Source organism: Patiria miniata, unplaced genomic scaffold (genome assembly GCF_015706575.1).
Source record: "Patiria miniata isolate m_02_andy unplaced genomic scaffold, ASM1570657v1 HiC_scaffold_29, whole genome shotgun sequence".
NCBI lineage: Eukaryota > Metazoa > Echinodermata > Asteroidea > Valvatida > Asterinidae > Patiria > Patiria miniata.
In genome coordinates, this window is record NW_024037068.1 from 9,298,899 (window position 1) to 9,321,502 (window position 22,604).

A 22,604-nucleotide genomic window follows, 5' to 3' on the forward strand; every position below is an offset into this window, starting at 1 on the left:
ACGCCAATGGATTGTTGCATTGGACCCACCGGACCAAGGGCAGAAAGAACAAAAATACAGTACCGGTGCGGCTAAGATCACACAACGGCACAGTCCCTGGTCGAAGTCACCACAAGGAGGTGGTCTTCGCCAACGAAAAAAAAAATTATAAAATCTGATAATAGAAATCTAAAATAAAAAAGTTGAAGGGCCTGACTCGACTACCTCAACTCCAGGGGAAAATGAGCACACACGAGGCAAGTTGATTTACATGACAAGAGGCCACGGGTGAAGGGGCTCCCCGTGCACGCGGCCAGACAGGATCGCTGTCTTGGCCGAGGTGCGGGTCCGGAGTTTGCTAATGCATGCCCGGAGCAGGCAAGCAGAAATGGAGAGGGGAGGGGGTGGTTAAACCGCGTATAGACCGCTATCCTCCCATCACCAACGTCCTGTCAGTGGTCATATCCCTCTGAGGCCTCCACCTCTTCGCTCCCCCCTCCACCCGCTGTTTTCATTGCAGGCGATAGCGCCCCTTGATTGGCTGAGGCCGGCTCATCTCTATTCATGCGGCTTGGTACGCGCGCAGGGCGCCCCGATATCGCAGCCATTAACCGCCAGCAAACCAATAAGCGGCTTGGGTCCCTGTTGCTAAGCCATTGGGCCGGCAGGGAATTCGTCACATCACTGGCTCCGTCGGCTCCGCTTGAACCTCCACACAGCATTTTGCTGGGAGCCCCCTAGTGACTGAGGCAGCCGTACCGAGTTATAGAAGACGAAAGAAAAAGTGTATTATTGGTTAGCCCCACCGCAAAAACAAATCACTAACAATGAATCCGGGCTTCAATATTTGATAAATCACAGTCGAGCAGTGATCTGGGTGGTTGCCGTGGCGTGTATGTGTGCAGCATCTCTCTTACTCCAGCAAAGCTTGATGTCGTCTGCTCCTTATAAGCCAACGAGCTGACGGTGTGTTTATGTGTGTGTGAGTGCGCGCGCGTACCTCGGAGAATTCACTTCTAAACTTGAGGCGCCAGGGGTTTTTGTTATCCCTCATCTCTTCACTTCCTCTTCGAAGCTCAAACCTGGTGCATGCTGCTGAGGATCGGCCGGAGTTTTGTTAGCAAAAGAGCACATGCGTTCCGGCCCAAAGTCCGGATCTTTGGAAATTATCTCGGGGATCCAGGCCGCAATAGTGGAGCTCCAACGGGAGAAGTTCGCGGCGGTGGCGGACAAAATCGGTGGGAAACGCTGGTCGCCGGTGCATCACTCCTACTCCCATCACTACGATACGCCCGCCCATCAGATGTTTCTCACGGGTAAAACAAACTCAAATCCACTTCTCTCACACTTAAAAATCATTTCCCCCAAAGAGAATCATTTTTAATCAAAGCCTGAATCCAGAAAAAAAATTGCCAAGAAATTAGCTGGACGTTTATTTTTAGCCGGAGAAACCCCCCGCGCCACTTATGACTGTGCAAGATAGTCGGTACTGCAGGAAGGAAGGAAGGAAGGAAGGATGTCTGCATCTCCACGCATGTGAAGGGTTCCTCTCCCGCGCGCTCATTTATTTAACGGCGCTGCGGCGCGGTCGGCGAGCGGCGCACGGCGAGCCACAACGGGGCGATCGTCACTTCTTCACCGTGCGGACTTAACCTGCGACGGCGGGGATTTTGTCTTCTTCTCCGTGTTCGTAGTAATTCTTCCCCGCGACCGTCTCCGGCACCCCTCCTGCCCGCCGTGCGATCGGCGCTGCTCTCGGTAGACCTAGACCGCGATATGTGGACTAAACTTTCTCTTCTTTTTTCTCTCGGTGTTTGTTGCAGAGCCTTCGTGTGCTGAGTCGCTGGTGCGCGGCAGGCAAAACAGCTGGGCCTCGTCTGTGCCTGTGTCCTCCTCAAAAGGTAAGTTTGAAATTGAGTTTGTTTTCAATTCTCTCACCTGGAGGCTTGTGACATTAACCTGAGCGACGGTGCCAAAATTGTATACCAAAAAGAGAAACATTCAACAGCCGTATTTCCAATAGCAATCAATTAGGAATCATTTTTGCAGGTGTGTGAATGTTAAATTGTTCAGATGTCATGTATACATGCGTATGAAAAGCAGTAGCGAATATCAATGTTCAAATTGTATTTCTCATGTTGTCTGGGTAACAGGAATCAGTTGATACGATATTTAAGCACCGGCTTTTTTATTCGCCGCTGCTAGGCACCACTTGACAATTGAAGTAATCATGAATAATTCTTTCCTCAACTGGACTTGTTTTGTGCAACGTTAGTTTTGCAAATTACCTCAACACTCTTTGATCGTGAATCAATGAAAATATTTTTGTTATCTGCTGATGACGAGCAGGGCAAACTGTTCGAAATTAAGAGTTAAACCAACTGATTCTTCTCAGAACCACACAACTCACTAGAGATATCTTCCTTTCACATGGTGTTACCGCAAACCTCCCATTCACTGATCATGTCCACCATGCAAACCCTTAGGCCTTATTTTTGTTATCGCAAGGTCCATCCCAATATCTATTGCAATTTTGAGGATTCGAATTTTGTCCGAAAGAAAAAAAAACAAATTTGATCATCTGACGCATAACAATATAAAAGATTTATCTCAAAAATATATGTGCCTTATGTATTAATTCAGGTATCATTTCACTTAACCGTGCTAGATCCAAGGAATTTGGAAGTTTATGGAAAGTTACCGTATTCTTTTACTGGTCAACGTAATAGCATTTATAAATGAGCCATGTCGTGCAAATTGTGGTGTATAATCACTATAAGTTATGAATCATTACTGCAAGAAATATAAGATGTTTTTCAGGTTTTCACTTCTGGCCAAACAACACTTCGTATACCGAAACACAGGCTGACAAAATGTGGCGTTCCTTGTGTATGAGGGAAATTGTATTTCACCGTATATAATTTCAAAGCATCAACAAAAATTGCATCAATAATTGATGCCATCGTTGTAATTCTACCGGTCATAAGGTTAATACTGTCCGCGCTTCTCACTCCCCGCCCCAGATAATTTCGACCTTCCAATTCATCTGGTTTATCGATCACAGGTTTCAAAGGACAGTCATCACATTTTTGTTTTATTTTTCATTTTCTCGTGGATTTTTAGCCCGAAACACTCTGGATTTTTTGTCCTTTGGTAGGACATTGCGATTGCTACTCAGAAGTAGAAACCTGTTTTTTTCACGACCGTAACAATGTGGTACCTGTAACAGGCGTGCAATTTTCCTCAGATCAGCTGATTTCCTCTTCTTTAACCCCCGATATGTGCCATTGAACATAGAAAAACACTGTACAAACTCTTGGAAATATTTGAATTTCCTCTTTTTTGTGACTACCCAGTTGCATGCCTGTTCCAACATTAGTGAATATTGAAGATCAACAGTACAGGATTTTAGAAGTTCTAAAGTTTTGCGAATTAGATTGTACCATGTATATCCTCAATCAAACATATCAAATATTAATCTCTTCACAATGCTTTTTAAAACAACATTTCAGTTACAAATTCAAAAGTGTCTGATGTTTTTTTAAAAAGATATCAATTTTGAGTACCAATATTAAGCCTAACATGCTAAAGGAATTCTGTTGCGTTCACCACTCAGCCGCCATGAACAACTCGATCGCCATGAACAACCAAAAAAGAGGACCTCCTATCTGTCACGTGACCGTGTCAGCCTCCACCTCGAACGAATTTCATTATAAAACCCTCGCCTATTGAATCTGGAAAGCGATCGCGGCCAGAGATTGGGCGCGCAATTGACACGCCGGCTCCCCCTGTCAATATTTTGCTACGGCTTTGGTTTCTCGCGGGATTCGGCGAGATCTCGGGGCTATTTGCACTATAGCTCCATACGAAACCCTAGTCCCGGCCGCGGTCGTGTACCGAAAACAATATGTGAAGAATTTTTTTTTTCAATTTCACGCGTGCAATTGTTTGAATATTCCGATGGAACCATGTCCCGGATCGTCCTTGTAATTGGCAAAATAACAAGGTTCGAACTGTCGACCTTTAATAGCAAAATGTCAAAGTATTCTTCCTATACGAAACTAATTTTGGACTGAATGCTGTGAGCCAAATTTTCGTAGCATGAAAATATGACTGATTTTCCTTTTTCATCATAAAAATGGGTCCTTTTGACACACTGATTCTTCTGGCAAACCAATTTTTAAAATAGCTCCCAATTTCGTCGTCAATATATAAAAAAGATATACCCAATACTTTCAGTGCTGCGTGTCTTTTTGTTTATCCTTAATGTGTGCACATTCCACGCATCCAATCAAGTTTCATGCAAACAGGGGTGAGAGGAGACATTAATATAGTTTTAATGTTAAGTAAAATATTATATGCAGGAAGAAAATGTGAAATAAATACAACTGAATTCATCCAATATAACATTTTGATTGCTGCGAAAAACAATTATACAGACAGTGCGGGTTCCGACGCGCCGTGACGTTTATGATGCGTTGCTCATCAGATTTAAAAAAAAAAAAAAAAAAAAAATTCCGATCAAAAAAAAAAAGAGAAAGGTGTTTGATTTACCGCGTAACAGACACACGGAGTTGACTGTGATTGGGAACGAAATTAAAGTCAATTTAATTACGGGGCATTGTCGGCTCGCCGGGGCGGCCCAGGCAACAACACAAGCCACGAGAAAATCAGCAATAAAAATCCCCCGGAGACCGCTTCGTTATCGCGCCGGTCAATTGTAATCGGCCAATTATAGGTGTCGTATTAACCTCAACTGCGTAGGTTTCTGGCGTTGATGGTGGGGGATCTGCAATTATTGCATTTTCTTTATTTAGATGCCCGTTCACAGTCAGCAAATTATGCAATCTTTTTGTATAAAAGACACATGAAATGCATAATCAACAACAATTGGAAGGAAGATAGAGATGATATAATCTTTGTTTAAAACAGATAAGAGCAGTGATATCTTGATTGCAATTTTGGCACACACGCATGTTTTCGTTATATACGTAGTGTGGACATTCCTTTGTTTTCGTGTAGTTAAGAACCGTGTTATCTTGATAACATTTTTGGCACACACACACATTGACGTTACACACCTAGTGTGGACATTCCTTGTTTTCGTGTAGTTAAGAAAAACCGGAGAAAAAAACTCATTTTACTCGCGCTGTGAACACTCTTTCAACCCGAGTTTGTGATCATGATTTCCTTGAGTGTTCCTCTTCATTTTCCGACGGATAAGCCTAAGCCAAGCATTCCTCTAAAACTGTTTTTTTTTTCAGAGAGAAGGAAACATTGAGTATGTTAACACCGGCAATCGTGGACCTAGGTCAAAAGGGTTAGGGCACAAACAATACGTCCACGATTGACCGATAGTCCACGATTGTAATTCGTGTACAAAACCGATGAGAGCTGTCACTAAAAAAGTTAAAGTACAAAGAAAGGACTGAAGATTAGGGACAATAGGGTCCACGATTGCCGGTGTTTACAAAGATGGGCAAGTCCACACAACGTCTTCACTACCTGCACTGTGTGGACTTCTTTTGTTCAGAGGTCCACACAGTGACTGCAGGGCGTGTTCAACTAGACTTGCCCTGCCGTTATTTGTCCAATCAGTTCCTTACACAGAAAGGCGTCTTGTAAGGGTATTGTTTCATCAAAAAGAATAACATTTAGAATGTTCAGCGTGAACCGTTTCCCTTCGTTAAAAGAACCAAATTTCTATCAATGTTTTAGGTTCGGGCTGGAAGCAGAATTATTCAAAGTACATTGATAAGGATTGAGCAAAACATACAGTTACAATAATGCTTGAACTCTGCCATAAAGTACAACGTTTGATATTGGGGAGGTTGTAAAAAAAAAAGCTGAAAATGATAAGTGTTAAGCGAAGGTGTATGCTTGGCAAGTTGAAAAGTCAAGGTACTTTCGTGTCGATAATCTAATTCCGACGAGCAATTTCACGCCTAATGGGTTTTAAAAGCTTTTTTTCGCCCAGTAGAAAGACTAATATTTAACTATTGTGCAACAAAGTGCCGGAGCTCTTGTCGTGAGAATTGTCAATTTTATTAATGACCGCCGACGATTTTTTTTGGAATATTTCGGTTGCCGGTCGCCCGGCTTTGCGTGGTGGGCTCGTCAGTTTCTTTGTATGGCATGATATTGAAGTGTTAATGAAATAATGGGGATTTACAAGTATTTTTTTCTGTCAGTGGTTGTTCAGAGTGTCGTGATTTTTCCGCAAAAGATCAGACAGGACAGCATGCGTTAGTAAACGAGACTCCATAAGCCCATGTCCATTTTTTACAGGCATCCATCCGTACTCTAGAGTCCAAAAATTAATGCTTAGGCATTCTTCTTGCTCGCCAAAATGCGGCTCGTTGCATTTAAGCTAGTCACTTATTTTAGCTATAAGCCCCGTTGCATTCTAGCTGGTCACTAATTTTAGCTATAGCCTAAGCCCCATTGTATCTTAGCTGGTCACTAATTTTAGCTATGAGCCCCGTTGTATCTTAGCTGGTCACTAATTTTAGCTATGAGCCCCATTGTATCTTAGCTGGTCACTAATTTTAGCTATGAGCCCCGTTGTATCTTAGCTGGTCACTTATTTTAGCTATGAGCCCCGTTGCATTTTAGCTGGTCACTTATTTTTAGCTATGAGCCCCGTGGCATTTTAGCTGGTCACTTATTTTAGCTATGAGCCCCGTTGCATTTTAGCTGGTCACTTATTTTTAGCTATGAGCCCCGTGGCATCTTAGCTGGTCACTTATTTTAGCTATGAGCCCCGTTGCATTTTAGCTGGTCACTTCTTTTAGCTATAAGCCCCGTTGCATTTTAGCCGGTCACTTATTTTTAGCTATGAGCCCCGTGGCATTTTAGCTGGACACTTATTTTAGCTATAAGCCCTATTGCGTTCTAGCTGGTCACTTATTTTATCTCTAAGCCTCGTTTCATTTTAGCTGGTCACTTAACTTAGCTATAAACCCCGTTGCATTCTAGCTGGTCACTTCTTTTAGCTATAAGCCCCGTTGCATTTTAGCCGGTCACTTATTTTAGCTATCAGCCCTATTGCATTTTAGCTTTTTACTTATCTTAGCTATAAGCAAATTGTACTCCGAGCTTAGCACATATTTGTCCTTATCAACTTCATGAAATTATCACAAAAGCTTCACTTTTATCTCCTTCATTTAACAGTTACTCAAAACAGCCCTCATGTTTATGCTTACCAGTGTATCTTGGAATTCACCTGTTTTAATTCTCGTTAACATATTTAATTAATGTTACCTATTTAAATGTGTCAGCAAACCAGCAATAAAACCTTGTTTCTGCAACAACTTTGTTTCATGCCATTCGCATGCAACATGCATGTTCTCCCCTACAACATTACATAAATGTTTCACATAACAGAGCAGGCATGGCAGTTGCTTGATTACAAATTCGTCATGGGAACATGCAGGAGTATTATGCCGCGCATTTTTTTTCATTGGATCGGATGATATATGAACAAAAATATAGAATTATGCATTCGTTTTGGCCTCTCTGAGGGTCAAGTACGAGCGCGCCGAGTAGCTTTACGCCATCTTGGACTACTTCCGAGATTTCAGAGTAGCTGGCAGCCACTTGCCGACCGCCGGGGGTGCTCAAGTGCCCCAGACCCCGGCGATTGGGGGGCAAACTCCTACACCGTCAAGAGGGGCCATATTACCCGCTGTCTTGTCGTTCGTGGCCGCTGCACGCCGGATGCCGGTGAAGTTGATACTTCCAGCGTTACGGAATGGGAGTTTAGCCATTGTTTAGAGGGGAATATAAGGGTGATGACAATTATGAAATTAATGGATGTTTTTACTTGTTGATTACTAAACCTAAACCGTCACTTCGTGACCTACGAACAGCGCAGCAGTGCATTGGTTCAATGCGTCAGAGTATATGTCGTTATGGCTCGTTAAAAATATTATACCTTTACTAATTAATTAATTTCTTATCAATGAGCATTAAGTCCAAGCAACCTATAAGCAACCTATATGTGGAATAAGTTGACGGATATTCGCTCATATAACTTTTTTTATTTGAAAAAAATTACCCATCAAGGAAACATTTAAAAGAACCGCGCATTAGTTTGTACGTTTTTCAATAAGATGGGAACATGCCGGTAATTGTACATAATTATAATTAATCGTCTGCACTATAGTAAGCAGGAGGTCGTGGGTTCGAGTCCCACCTGAGTGATTGTTTTCTCACAATCACTCGGGAGTATGCAGTGTTAATATAAAAAATAAAAAAAAATAGGTCGATGAAGGGCAAAACCCAACATTGGACATATTTATCTTGTTGTAGTTTACGCCTTTTTGAAAATAGTGACATGTATTACGAAAATGACAACCATGATTGCAACAGACACTGACACCACAGCAGTATAACGACCTGTTCGGTTGCATAAATGCATGACCTGGTTATGGGCCCATGGCTGTGGTTTCCTAAGCATCGTCTGTGCATTATAGGGAGCGCTCTCCAAAGGTTCAAATTCCACATTTTCGGAGACATGATATTCCAATCAAATTTCATTATTTGCGATCATTTTAGTATCATGAGCGCAGACGGTCCTTCGCGGTTCCGGTGAAGCTCTCGGCCCCCTGCTATTTTATCTTTCTCTTTCTCCCCCGGCCCGGCGGGCGAGCTGAGCTAACTCACCGCAGCCCCTCGGCCGTATCTTCGCTAAAAAAAAAAAAAGGACAAGATAGCCGGTAGATATCACCGCCAATAATTATGGAAATTCGCGGGAGTTGGGTAAACATCAGAGGGTCCCGAATTCGTCCGGTTTCGAGTGGGGCTTTTTATGGCACTTTATTTTTGTCTTCCCCTCACCATATGTCTCGTCTATTTTTTCGGGGACTTCGCAAGCGCGGAATATATAGGCCTATATATATACGGCGCGCAATGTCGTGTGAAATGCGTGTCTGCGAGATGGTCGTCAAACTCGGCGCCAGATTCTCCCTCGAGCGTGAAAATATTGGCGGGAAACGGTTAATGCTTGTTTTGTCTTTTAAAGCCCCCCCCCCCCCTGCGCCCTGTGAGTAAATGTGACAAGCTTCATGTATAAGTCAGGTATAAGGTGGGAAATCACTTGTTTGTGTTGTATAAACGTGGCTAGAAACAGCAAATGCCCCTTGTTGCACGGCCCCGTGTAAAATGAAACACATCTCCAAAATCCATGTCCTAAGTTACCAGGAATGGGACAGTTAATGGTTCAACACAAACCACAAGTACAAATTGACTGCAGAATAATGTACGTTCTCTTGAAATTGCAAGGAAGCGAAACATTCCGTCGGTTGATGCTTGGTACGATTATTGAGCAGCCTCAAAACAACGACATTTCTAAATTCACAAGATCTTAATCTCCAAACTTCCTCAATGTTCAAAGGCCAATTGCTGTAAAAGACCTGCGAGATGCATGCCTCGTTTCGATAGAGCTCGGGCAAAGTTCAGGGACTGCTAAGCGCTGTAGATAATGCTTAGCATGTAATAGCAGAACGGTTACCAAAATATCAAGCCATTTGTATTTACTTGTGCCTGTCCCCTGTTAGATTTTATATGTTGGCTATAGCACGCCAGTTACCAAAGTAAAGTTTGATGAGGTAGGACCCTGGTACCCGGTACCTTGTCACAAATTAAAAAAAAAATTGCTGTAAGGAACTTTGATGTTTGTTTTCGACGCGAATGAACATGCACTGTGCGATTGCCATGCGAAAGTCAAGGCTACATCCATGCACCGATAGTTGCACAATCTTCTATTCGGGTGTACGTACGAACTTGAACCACCTCTGTCCATACCCTCGGTCTCCCCCTAAACAAACTCACCCTCCTAACTTATGCATCCGCAGGCTGGGGGATCGATGCGATATTAATCGGGGCAGCTGTTCACGGGCATATCGACACCAATCAAGGGGGGCCCTCCGTGTAAACACGAGGCGACAGCGAGCAGATGGTCGCACGCGGACCGGGGCCACGGCCCCCGCGCCCCCGCCGCATTCTTCGGTAGGACTTGGCCGGGGTCGAGCGGTCGGAATCACCGCGCAGCTACTTGAGATCGCCCCACGAAACCATCGGCCGTTTCCCCGGTGCCCGCTGCAAATTACTGTCTCCCCCGTCCCCGCGGTCGGAAGGGAGAAAGAAATGAAGTGTGGGTCTTGTTTGATGAGATTATTGACTTTTAATGCTGATTTACACTCCAAATACGCGGTCAGAAACAGAAATGCTGTTGTGGGGTTAAAACAAGATCACATTGAAAAAAAAGGAGGAAAATGCTTTGCTACATTTTTTTCCTAACAAGGCACAACACAAAAATCATGTAAATAACTACACAACTGCAATTTGTATTAAGGAACTGTATTTTTCAGTGTAAATGTGTGGCCTACTCTTGAAATATTTTTAGATGTTTCACAAAACCAATGAGCCGAGGACATATTTTCAATGGAGTTGGGGTAATTACGGTTTTTTTATACAGTATTATGACTAGACCATTCCGAGACATTTTTCAGCATGGTACAGAGAAACAATTTTTAACTTAAAGTTGGTGTACACAATGATTTTCGGGCGTGACACCTTGAACAATATATTTTCAAATTGAATTGATAATTGTCTAGCATTACATTAGTTATGAACTTTCCAATGAGACATTGAAGGCAAAAATCGGCTCTCGACAAGTAATCAATTAATTAATTTCAACTTTTGAATTAAGAGCGGGATGACGCTCCTAATTCGTTCTACTAGTAGGACCCAGTGTGCGCATGCGCTTTTGCGACAGCGCGCCATTTAAAACCGCTTTTTAAAACTGCAAAAAGGCCTGCAAAAACAAACAAGCAATTTTTTTTGTTATAGGGCATTATATTCCTTTAAATTTCGTTCGAAAAAGAAAATCGAATTTTGAAGAAGCGCCCATATACCTCCAACTTTAACAGTTAGATTAAGAGTAAAGGGGTAAGATTCAATTTCAATTAATAAATCATGAACGTAAATCCTGTGGTGTGTGTTTGTTCAGAGGTTGGGAATTTTACAGGCTTACCCTTTTGGGGAAACCCGAAGAAAATTGAAGTTAATTATACCAGTTTATATTTAGACTATATCACACATGAAATCAGTGATCATAAAAAAAATCCCGTCAATTAAAATACCGGCCCATATGTGCCGTAATGAAAGTCATACTAAACTCAAGTGGTAGAGTGATGTCCTAGCCTTGTTGTACATGATTGGAGCGGCTCCAAATCACGCCTAATGCATTCATAGCGCATTGGTACAGCTGTCGCCTATTATACTACCGCAGAGAAGAAAAAAGCCAAGCGCTCACTAATATGGTATCCATATTTGACTAATAAATATGGCAATGTTTGCAGAGTAGGTGCGATAAGGCGTGCGGCTTGTATGGGCTTTTTTTAATGGAGAACGTTAAAATAAAGCACACACATACACGCACTGAGGAGCTTGTGGAGCTTAGCGCAAGCCAAATGGTGTACGGTTTTATAGCGGTCATTTTTTTGATATCTTGACCAACACGTACTTGGCCCCGATAATACACGTCTGATAATGATATATCTCTGTCCATTGTTGAGCGATGTGGAAGCATTTTGGTGCCCAGCGGCCGTTGTCATGGGGAGTCTTCACGCGTAGATTTGTCTTGTTTGGTTTTTTTCTGAGCCGCGTACGTGCATACTTTAAAGAACGCACTATTATCACTGTTTGATGCTTCACGTAATATGAACAAAAATAAAATCTTTGGCGTTTCGGATAATGTGTAGTTAAATTACTTTCGATGCACTGGAACAAGAGACGTGATTATGCCACTGTGCGCCCTCTCACGTCAATCTCAAGTCACCCAGACTTTCTAGTCAAGTGACGAACTATCCAAATGAGTTGTGATATATATTCTTTTGTCGTTATTCATCCCTCGGAACTTGTGGCACTACTTGTGATTTTAACTCAAATTTGGCTTGTTAACAATATGAGAATTTCTAATTCCAATTCGTTTGAAATAATTAAAACATGCCTATAAAATAAATTGTAATGCTTAAATAGCGCTTTCCATCGTATCAACAATCTCAAAGCGCTTTACAGTTATTCCCCAGTTCATCAGGCCACGAGAGCACGCGGCAGCCGATATCAGCGCACATTCGGTCCTCTACCCTCACAGGTACCCATTCATACTCCTGGGTGGAGAGAGGCATTTGTAGTTAAGTGTCTTGCGCAAGGGCACAAACATTATGTTCCTGGCAGGGTTCGAACACGAGTCCAACACCGTAACCACTGGACAAAGGCATTCTACCATGAAAAATACCAAAATAAGGTTTTTATTTTGTCAACAACTTTCCTAAGAATTGTGTCAATAAATTCCCGCCAGAAACTGTCAAAGATTTTGTATTTAATCATTCCCTATACTTCACGAGCAGTAAAATAAATTATTCGAACAAGAAAAGTAAGGCACAATGATTTATTTTATCCATTGAAACGAATACTTATGCATGATATCAAGCCTGGCATTCTTGTGCATGACATTAGTCACGAAGCTAACAAGCTTCATATTTTCACCTCACCTCAAGGGTACGATCATTGTCAAGACGATAATAATTTGGCCAAATAAATATCGCCCATTACCTAAGCAAGGCAAAGGACAGTCAAGTTCAGTACCGAGGAAATCACTCCACATCATCTTTAGCTTTCCTCATTTCCATAAAATCGATCGGGCGCCGACCGCGTGTTATCTCCCCCCGCTCTCTTCTTCTTCACTTCTGCCTCTTCTTCTTCGTCGCGTTATTCCATCCTTCTCTTTTAAGCATGCGTGCGCACGATTTTATTGGCCACCCAGAACCGTGCGAGCCTTCAATATTTTTCAGCTCGCATGAATTGTAAATAGCCGTGTACAAGACGATCGATAAAGTCGAGCGCTGATTGGGGGTCGGGTTCGGGGGGCGCGCGCGCGCGTCTATACCATTGGACGACGCCATAGGGCGCGCTATTGTCCGCGGAGATTTCTATTGTTCTGGACCGGGGAAAAACTGATGACCTCGACAGTGCGAGGAATGGGAAGAGAATGAAGTCAATTAATTGCGCTGGAAATGAAATTTCCCTCGGAAGTAACCCTCAGTTCAGGCTCACATTGCCTTTGCTACTTCACCTTTTGTTTTCTGTTGTTCTTTGAGAAAATAATGTAAAGTCTGTTGTCTTGTATTTTTGCCTGCTTCGTATCAAATTCCAACGAAACATCGGGAGCGGTTGAAGTACGCTGTGAATGCTCGGGAATTTGACTGAAGGAGGGAAACTCGCGTTGTGAACAAAATAAATTTACCTTTGAAATATTTACACAGGGTGGTTGTCTGTATTGAAAGGTAGGAGAATGTCTTGAAAACACAGTCTCTTTTTGTTTGCGAAGTGCCGAACAAGTTTTGTTTTGGTAAGGATTGTTCTGACTCGGACCTTTAGCTGTTTCTCAAGCGTCGGCTTTGTCTCCTGCTCCCGCTTCGAACATCAGCTTCGTGATGTTAGGCCACTGATTTTAGAACCGTCTGCAGACTCAATAATGGGGTTGGTAATATTCTGCAATACGCGAATGGGAAATTATGTCAGTCCAAGCCAATATTTTCAGAGTCATCTGGGGAGACAGGTTTGCGCAGTGCTTACTTTCCTCGCCTTCCAGCGCTATGGCCCGGGTTCGATTCCTGCCTGGGCCATGTATATTGGGTTTTCAGTCCCTACCTGATCCCGCGGGTTTTCCCCAGAATATTCGTCTGGGGTTTTCCTCCCACCTTCTAAAAACTGTAATTTCTTGTCATTGTCTTCCCTCTATAGGCCTAGGTTTCTTCAGGCTTTCGAGCTACACTATTTAGGGCTCTTTTGGGGAATTGGTTTCATTACCAGAATAATATAAAACTAAGATCAAAAATAGACTCTTTCTGTCCGGTTCGAGCACCAAAGCCTCGAAGTGTGTCTGAGGGCTGGAACGAAGCGAAACGTCCAAATCTGATGGCCCATCCGCTTCTCTCTCGTTATGGTGTGTTTCGCCTCCATTGTTCATAAAGTACTTCGCATTACGACAGAGAAGGTCTCCGCATTCATTTTACCCTTTTACTTAACACAGTGGATCAGCAAGGTCACGAAGGGATGCTTCAGCCTTCCGTTGTTGCCCTTCATCTTCACCACCACCGCGAGCCCAGCTTGCTTCTCAAAACATTCACCATCTGTGCATGCTCGGCCCGCAGAGTAAATAAGAAGAAAACAAGACAAATCTGGCTGAGCTCCGGCTCGGGCAAAGCCATTCCCTGGTGTATTTAACATCTCATCCAGCGGCTAATTTCCCCCCAATAAAAATCACCTAGGGACCCTTAAAACTCGCCGGCTTAACCAGTCAGACGTGCACGTAATATACGCGTGGAGCGGTGCATCGCACCAGACGCGCTCGGCAAGTGAGATGGAGGCAAAGTAGGGACGTGTGGATGGAGAGAGCAACCCAAAAAAAAACTCCGCCGTTTTGTTTTATCGGTTTTTGCGAGTCGACGGACCATCTGAGGTCCGCTGTGGGAGTTTTTCTCCTCCAGTGGCCACGGCTGATTTCCCCTGCCATCACGCGGCTCCCTGCGCACGTTGCGCAATGCATTTTGATGCTCGGTATTCATGGCCTTATGTTCGGACCCCACGGGATTGATTCGGCACCGATGGATGATACCCCCTTTGCCTTAGGGGTACGGGACTGGTTGTGCTTTTGGTATTTGAAGACGTCGGCCCCAAGGGGTTGTTCGAGCCAATTTCGATCCAGACATTGTTTGATCCGTTAACTGTGACCACAATTCGGTTCTGCAGGCCTGTTGCCTACTCAAATCCGAGTAGTCCTTAAGTAACCGAACTGGCCAACTAATAATAAACCAGCCACTTTAATTAATATCTGTTTAAGATTAGATGACCATGTCCTAGCCTTGGTCGTCGATCTCCACCTCTGTGATTCAGCGGTTGCATAGCAAAATACTCAGCATCATACTTGTATTTTATACTGACCAGTGGTCGTACACGTCGTCACCTAAAAAGTGTATAAGCACAGTTGAGATTGAATACACCACATTTCAAAAACTTAGGATCCAATTAACGAGGCCACTTGACCCACTCTTTGATAAACCATAACTGCTTAATATTTGACAGCATGTTTTTGATTGATAGCATGTTTTATATTGATTTGTAAGTAAACTTTTTGAAGTCAGGCTATTCTGTGTGCAGATTTTTAGACAGCGCAACAATACGCATACGAAATAATTCTGAACAAGAAATCGATGTTATCTTTGAAGCTTGTTGAACCAAATTCAGAAACTCAGAAATACAAAATTGTGTGAAGAAGGAAATTTTGATATCCATCATGAAAAGGAGTCTGGCCTTCCTTTAAAAGAAGTCTGGATGTGTCTTTACCTATTCTCGCTGGTCCTCTGTGAAATTTGAAGAAAAAAACCCCAACCTTCAAAGGGTGTATTATGTTGCACGAATCGTTACAGCCAGCAAGGGTTTTATTGTTTAATTTAACTTTAAAAAAAGTACCGTTTTTATTTATCCGTCAATCTTATCGGCCAATACTCCATTGTAGCTTTCGTATACGGCTTCGTTGCTACTTCCCGCACCACAACAGATGAATATTTGATAAGGCTTCTCGCGTCCCACGAGATTTTAACAAACCGGCCATTTTGCCGCGCTGAATTTTTCATGGGCCTAGCGCGTGCGTTGGATCGGCCGACTGCAGAGAACTCTTGGACGAAATGTGAAAAAAAATCAACCGAGTGAGATCGCAGTTGCTTAGCATCCATACTCGGTATACAACAGACGGCCTGGGAATAGCAGGGCACAGCAGTTGGGAATGTCCCCCCTTTCTTTTACTTCATCTCTAGTTTTTTTTACTCTCTTTCTACTCTCTTCTCCCTCAACGAGGGAAGCATTCATGGGCGATCGCGCATCAAATGCAGGCACTCCGCTCCACGGCTCTCGGTGCGCAGTGGGCGAGTAACACTTCCTGCCGTGCGGGTATTATCCCTTCCTCTCTCTCCGGGTGCGTAAAAGCTGGCCACTTAAGCCATCCCGCGTCCTAGACAATTTTCTTCAAACCCCCCCCCCCCCCTCCGAAAGATGGTTTAAGTTTTTATTTTATTTCCCTTATTTCTTCCCATAGCTCTTACAAATCTGGGCCCCCTACCGGGTTGGGCCACTATACGACATTACTTACGCTTGGAAATTCTCTTCGAAATAGCCCCGAAATAGAAGTCACTATAAAGATACACTTTTTGCTTCTTTTTTTTCGCGATAACTGTGCTCGTTGTTTTGCTCAAGTTTTTTCTTGTTAGGAATTCAAAATAAATTAATTTTCTGTCTTGAATTCAAAATAAATTCTCAGCTTGTATATGATTGACTTTATGATTTGAACACTTAAGTTTTTGTATTTCTACGGAGGTGAACTGTTTTTAAGCAAGACACTCAGAAAGAAATCACACGTCAAATCATAATTAACCGGGGTGAACAAAATGAAGATTCGCGTAGGAGAATGCAAAATTAAACAGGCGGTAACTCGAGGTTTACCTCGACGTTTTACAAGGTTTAACAGGGTGTTGTGGGGTACCTCAGGGTAGAACCTGGAGTTACCTCCTGTAACTTGAAGTTTACATTGAGGTTTTTCAAGGTTTAACAGGGTTTGGTGGGGTACCTCAGTGTAAAACCTCGAGTTACCGCCTGTAACTTGAAGTTTACATCGAGGTTTTACACGGTTTAACAGGGTTTGGTGGGGTACCTCAGGGTAAAACCTCGAGTTACCCTCTGTTTAGTTTTTCATTGTTCCCTAACTTGTCACAGTGCATCCAAATAGTTTGTCATTGGACTTGAGACCGGATGACTTGCGATTGACTCGTTAGGTTTTGACAATATCCCAGTGACATTGAGAAAGGGCAGCAAGCTACACAGATAACTCATGATGAGATAGAATGCTCTATTAAGTGTTTCGATTTCTTGTCACTATTTCCCGGCAGGATTTACACAGACGACGACGTCAATTCCCAAGGCTGGCATCGAATCCTCAACCCAGATCAGACCAGGTGAGAACAAAAACAAAACAAAGCAGCTCGGTCTCTCTTCCCCTTAACTTCCATCAAAGTTCTGTGCTCCCATCCCAAGTGCCACCCTATATCGTCCACTGATTGACCGATTCACAGACTGATTGACTGATCCACTGACTGACTGAGTCACTGAGTACAAATTTAATGAGTACACAGGCCTAATCAATGTCCTCATAATTAATGTCCTCAACTGGAACTTGCGGGTCCTGCTACGCTCAACCAGGCAAGCCTGCTTGTCTGTCTGAACCACGGGATGCATCCCTGCGCTACTTCGTTTCGAAATCACATGTGAACTATCTTTCACTATCTCCATCTTGTTTTCATTCTTCATCCATAAGTCAAGTATTATGTGCTTCTATCTCATATCATGCTTGTGCCAAAACAATAAAAAGATGTACCAAATGGCGACACTTTCCATGTACAAATATCACGTCAGAAAACCAGGACAAAACCAGGGTATCACTGAGAGGCAATTAGAAATGCTTAACTCAAATAGATCTACGCATATGATTTGAGACATGACATAAAACCAAATTACCTGGTAATGCCCTTTCCAAGAACCTGAATAGACCTATATCATGCTTCCGCCATTTTAGTCATGTTCCCTGTATCCAATAACAGTACTGAATGATAATGTTTTAGGCAAAAAGGAACCAGACTATTTTCCCTCCAGCCTCGCTTTGGTTACATTGATTTGAATGGGAATAAAATCGAATGGCTGCAACATGATAATGGTCTTTTGGCCAACTTTTCCCCCTCCTTGTGGACCGTCTGCCCCTCCCCATTTTAACCGTCTTTCTCCCCCTTCTCCCCTGCTCAACTCTGCCTCTCGTGTCTCCCATTGATTATCCGTCTTTCTGGTTTCCTCCTTTCCATCCTTCCTTCCTTCCTTCCCATTAATTTCCTCCGCAAGTCGATCGCTTCCCCCTACCACCGTATATACACTGTACACGTACGCCGCGAGTCGTGTAATATTATGTTTGAAATGTAACCGGTATGTGCAGTGACGTTTGTTATATAATGTTACCGGCAGGGCCGCGAGTGCGTCCGTGTCATTGACCGATATTTTTGTTAGATGTCCCAATATTGCTTTGGTTAAAAAAAAAAAAAACCTCCAAAAGATCACAATAATATCAGTCAATATGAAAAAATACGGAAATATTAAAATAAGATATTGTCAGAAAAGGAGCAATATTTCATGATCGTGATGTATTGATGTTTGGGTTTTTTTAATATTCACTGCAAAAACAGCCGTGTTAAATTTAAATTGGTATCTATATATGACCATCTGGTTTTACATTTCACTGGTGTTGTCCTATATCGATACCAAATGGTGTTAAATGAACACCATAGTTTTTGCAGTGTTGGTATTGCCGCAGTCGTCGTTGTCGTTACCTTTGTCATTGTCACTCTTGTGGCTTGCCGTCAGTGTTGCAGTTTTATGTTGAGTTGTCGTCGTCTTTTGTCGTCGATATCATAGGTTGTCATTTTAGTTGTTTTTTCGTCATCATTGTTTTAATCGATGCGGTTGTCTTTCACGCCGTCGTTGTAATTGTCGTTGTCTGTTGTCATCGTTTTCACCTTAGTTGTAAGTGAAGTTAGTTCTGAACTTCATGTTCCATGTAACATGTTTGTCAGTCAGTTCCTCTGTGTGTCTGCCAGTGTTGCGACTACCCCTTGTTACATGAACTGTCCCTCTAGGTTTTCTTTCTTTTCTTTTACTTCTTTAACTCTCTCATCATTCTTTCTCCGTCTCGACAATTCTCTCTGTCCCTCTCTCAACTCTCAGCTCTCACTCAAGGCTGGGGCCCGCTCCTGACAAATTGATTTTAAAGGTCACTAATGGCATTCACCAACGCCAACCGCAAGTGCAACTCATTGTGCGCAATTCTCTTCTGCTATAGTGGTTAAGTGCTCGGGCTTGGGGGATAGAGCGAGCTTAATGTTCCCGGCCGCTGCGGCGTGGTCGTCTGCTCATAATGCCTCCTTGTGTATAGCAGCGGCACACGAGCAATCGTGAGTCCCAATAGACGAGGTTTTTTAGTAATTCTGGGAGCTTTTTAGTCACGGGTATTAACGGTTACGTTATTGTCCACACCTGGTTAAGTCCCGCGATGGCGTTTCCTAAAAGAACTTCCTTCAGCCCCCCCCCCCCCCTCCAGGTTCCCGTAGACAACAGCTCCAATCCGCTAGCCCGATTGTGGTCAAGTGTACACCAAAACAAGAAGAGAGAAAATGATAGAAATCGAATCCAATTTGGAGGAGAATATTTGCGATGATGCTTGGCTGATCGCGTGAATTTTGTGTGATGCAATTAAGCTGGCCATCGAAGGGTGTATAAGTTTCTCTGTAGTCAGGAAGATTGGCGCACAATATGATGGAATTGTTCATTTGATGATAAAAGTATGAAATTTGGCACACGGTCAGAGTGTGTCATGGGAAAGATATTTGGCTAAAGGGCCTTTGCAGATTTATCCTTTGAGAAAAAAAATCATAGAATAACATGCAATGGCCGCCATTTTGAAAATTTGGAACATTGCTTGTTATTCAATGATATTTTTTTCAAAGGACGAATCTGCGATGGCCCTATAGCCAAAGATCTTTCCCATGACATACTCTGACTGTGTGCCAAATTCCATACTTTAACCATCAAACTGAACAATCTTATCACCAATCTGCTGTACTACTGGGCTGACTTGAAAATGCAGAGGTACCGCTCACAACCCAAAAGTGCGATTACTGTAAGCTATGGGAAGAAGACGAGAAACACGACAGAAAAGAGCACTCCGTCCCTGCAAAACGACCAGTCCACATACTTCACATCGAAAATGCACAATCAAGTAGTTTCAATTAGAAATGCTTAGGTTAGCCCTACGTCCCCCTGCCTCCCCCTCATTTGTTTATAAGAAACAAATAAAACAAACAAAACCCAGCATCTAGTGTTGTGGTCGAAGTTAAATGAAAGTAAATTATTCCATGGTTATTCCAACGGTGTAACGAAAATGACTTCACGAAACCCAACATGTCATCATAAAATACACCGTCAACGGGACAGTGGATCTCATCCGCCGTAAAATCCCTCTTGTCCCCGGACAATGGCCCCACGTGCGAGCCGCTAAGCCGAAACAAATTGCACCGTTCATCCTTCTTAGTTCTCACCATCTCTTCTCTCAACCGGAGTACTTTTACTTCCCCACCTCCAAAAACAATAAGAACCCAAACTTAAGTAATCCTTCCGAACACCATTCACTCACTGACGTCATCTTCTACCCACTATCGATCCCATTGTCTAAACCCCACGAGTTCCCCCGTCCGGTCGGCTCGATATAGGAGTCTAACCCCTGGATAAATATTTGCCCTTTTTCAATAGCATCTACTCTTCCACACACCAAATCACACAGGACCCTGTGATAATCCACTGGAGTTCCGGGGGTTTATCGGCCCCTCGCACGCGTGGAATTCTTGACACCGGGCGCGTGCCAACCTTCTTTTGTTCCCCTTTTGTAACACCTTTACGACCTGTCCACAATCCAAACACTTTACGCGCTAATAGGATTGCTTCCCATAGCCCTGAGCTTTATGCTTACTTTTCTCACAAGGGGTGTTCCGATAAGCCCCTCTGCCCGAAATCTTCAAAGCAAACTCGTCCACGCGCCCACTATCGGAAGTGATCCTGAGGGCTTAACACTAAGTTAACAACAGACCTCACCATTCCTGGTGACGAGCACGAGCGAACAAGTACCGCAAACTTTTCTGCTTTGGTGTTGTGCACGCACTCGGTCGTTTAATACCAACAAGGAGAGAAGTCGCGTTTGTGCCTACTAGCACCAGAAATTCTTTATTGGGGCTGTTGTGATGGGTTTCAGCTATAACTCTCCGCTTTCTGGCACTGTTTTCACAGATCCGTATCAAGTCTTCGGTCCCACCAGCAGAACGCTTGCAAATCCAGGTAAGCTTTGTTTTTTGTCGTCTTATTCATCTTTACCCCCATTTTGCTGTGTTGTTTGTTTTTTCGTTGATTCTTTTCAAAGGCATGTCACTTAATATCATCTGTCACTGTCCAAAAAAGGAATCAATTCACTCTGTTGGAAACAAAAGCAATAAAACAACAAACAAGCAAACATTGACAATCGAAACTGTACTTTGAAGTTTAATGGAAGTCAAGGGCAGATCCAGAACACACTTGGGGGGCCAAAAAAAATGTGGTCTCCTAAAAAGTGGGGCAAAAATATGGCGTGAGGTTCTGGTCCTGCTATAAAGGCCCGAAATTTGTTTGGTTCTAGATGCTCTGTGCAGTGGTGCGATCTGAGGCAATTTCTGACCACTTTAACCATATTTTTTTGGAGGGGGGGGGGGGAAGATGGTGGTATACGCAGTGCCTGCCTTTATCGCGACGTCACTTAAAAAAAATAATAAAAATGGGGTTCGTCTTTGGGGGCATGGCCCCGTTGACCCCCCCCCCCCTCCCCCTCCCTCCTCCCTCCTCCCTCCTCCTTAGGCCCTACTCAGCACTAGGCACCAGCACCATTGTCATGTTGATGCTAAGCTGTACTAAACAAGCCTGGCAAAACTTGTAGCTCCACAAGCCTGTCGGCACACTGTGGTATTTTCGCAGGTCCTCTGTGCCTTCTTTACCTATTGAATAATCCAGGCCTGGTCATAGCTTGTTTTTGTTTAATCTGTATGAGTTCCAACATAGTGGATTTAGCATTCTGGGAAAATGTTTATCATAACGCTCGTTCGTCATTCTGTTATGCTATTTCGTTTCATAACCGTTGGCTCACATGTGTGAGAGAGTCAGATTTTAGTTTTAAAAAAGGCCTAAAGGCCGAATCGGAAAATGGCAGCAGGAATTAAAACCGATTTGTTTCAGTTCACCCACCGACGGATCGAGATCAGAATTCCACTTATTCGTTTCCCCCGTACTCTTAACCGCGTTTTGCCCGAAGGCTTGATCACATTTTTATCAGAAGAAAGAGAGAGAAGTAAACGCTGTTCACTTATCAAACTCAGTCATGTTGGAGACGATTTTTCCAAGGACCGAACCATTTAAAGTCACGCACTCTATACGGGGATAACTCAGTGATCAGGCTAACTTTTGCCTCAGAAAACTACCGCTGTCTGTCACATTATTTGTCGCTATAGCTGTCCGGCAGATAGGTGATGGGAATGTGCCTATGATGATACAACCACGGCATTTGGCACATAGTCAGAGTATGTCTTAAGAAAGATATTTGGCTCTACAATAGGGCCATCGGAGATTTGTCCTTTGAAAAAAAAAAATAGGTAGAATAACAAGCAATGGCAGCCATTTTGAAAATTTCAAAAATTGCTTGTTTCCACCTACATTTTTTTTTCAAAGAACAAATCTGCGATGTCCCTATAGTCTAATTAGCCCATCAACATGGGGATTTGTTCAGTATCAAATCGGGGCATAAATGATTACAGTGCGCATGCGCAAGGTATACCGCCCCTAGAGTGGTAACAAGCATTTTGATGGACATTTTTTGGTGGAAAAAAAGTGATAAA

At 43.2% G+C, this 22,604-nt stretch overlaps 1 protein-coding gene across 2 annotated transcripts in view; it reads left to right on the top strand.

The window, feature by feature from the left end:
- The first annotated feature begins 541 nt into the window (after positions 1-541).
- LOC119735630 (transcriptional regulator ERG homolog) overlaps positions 542-22,604 on the top strand; it is a 38,462-nt gene continuing 16,399 nt past the window's right edge. Inside the window, exons 1-4 of one of the 2 annotated variants that reach the window (XM_038209415.1) lie at positions 542-1,295; positions 1,803-1,880; positions 16,989-17,054; positions 20,977-21,024. In XM_038209415.1, coding sequence (XP_038065343.1) covers positions 1,112-1,295; positions 1,803-1,880; positions 16,989-17,054; positions 20,977-21,024 — 376 coding nt within the window. In that variant the 5' untranslated portion in view covers positions 542-1,111. The remainder of the gene's footprint in view (positions 1,296-1,802; positions 1,881-16,988; positions 17,055-20,976; positions 21,025-22,604) is intronic. The other variant, XM_038209414.1, reaches the window with a different exon arrangement.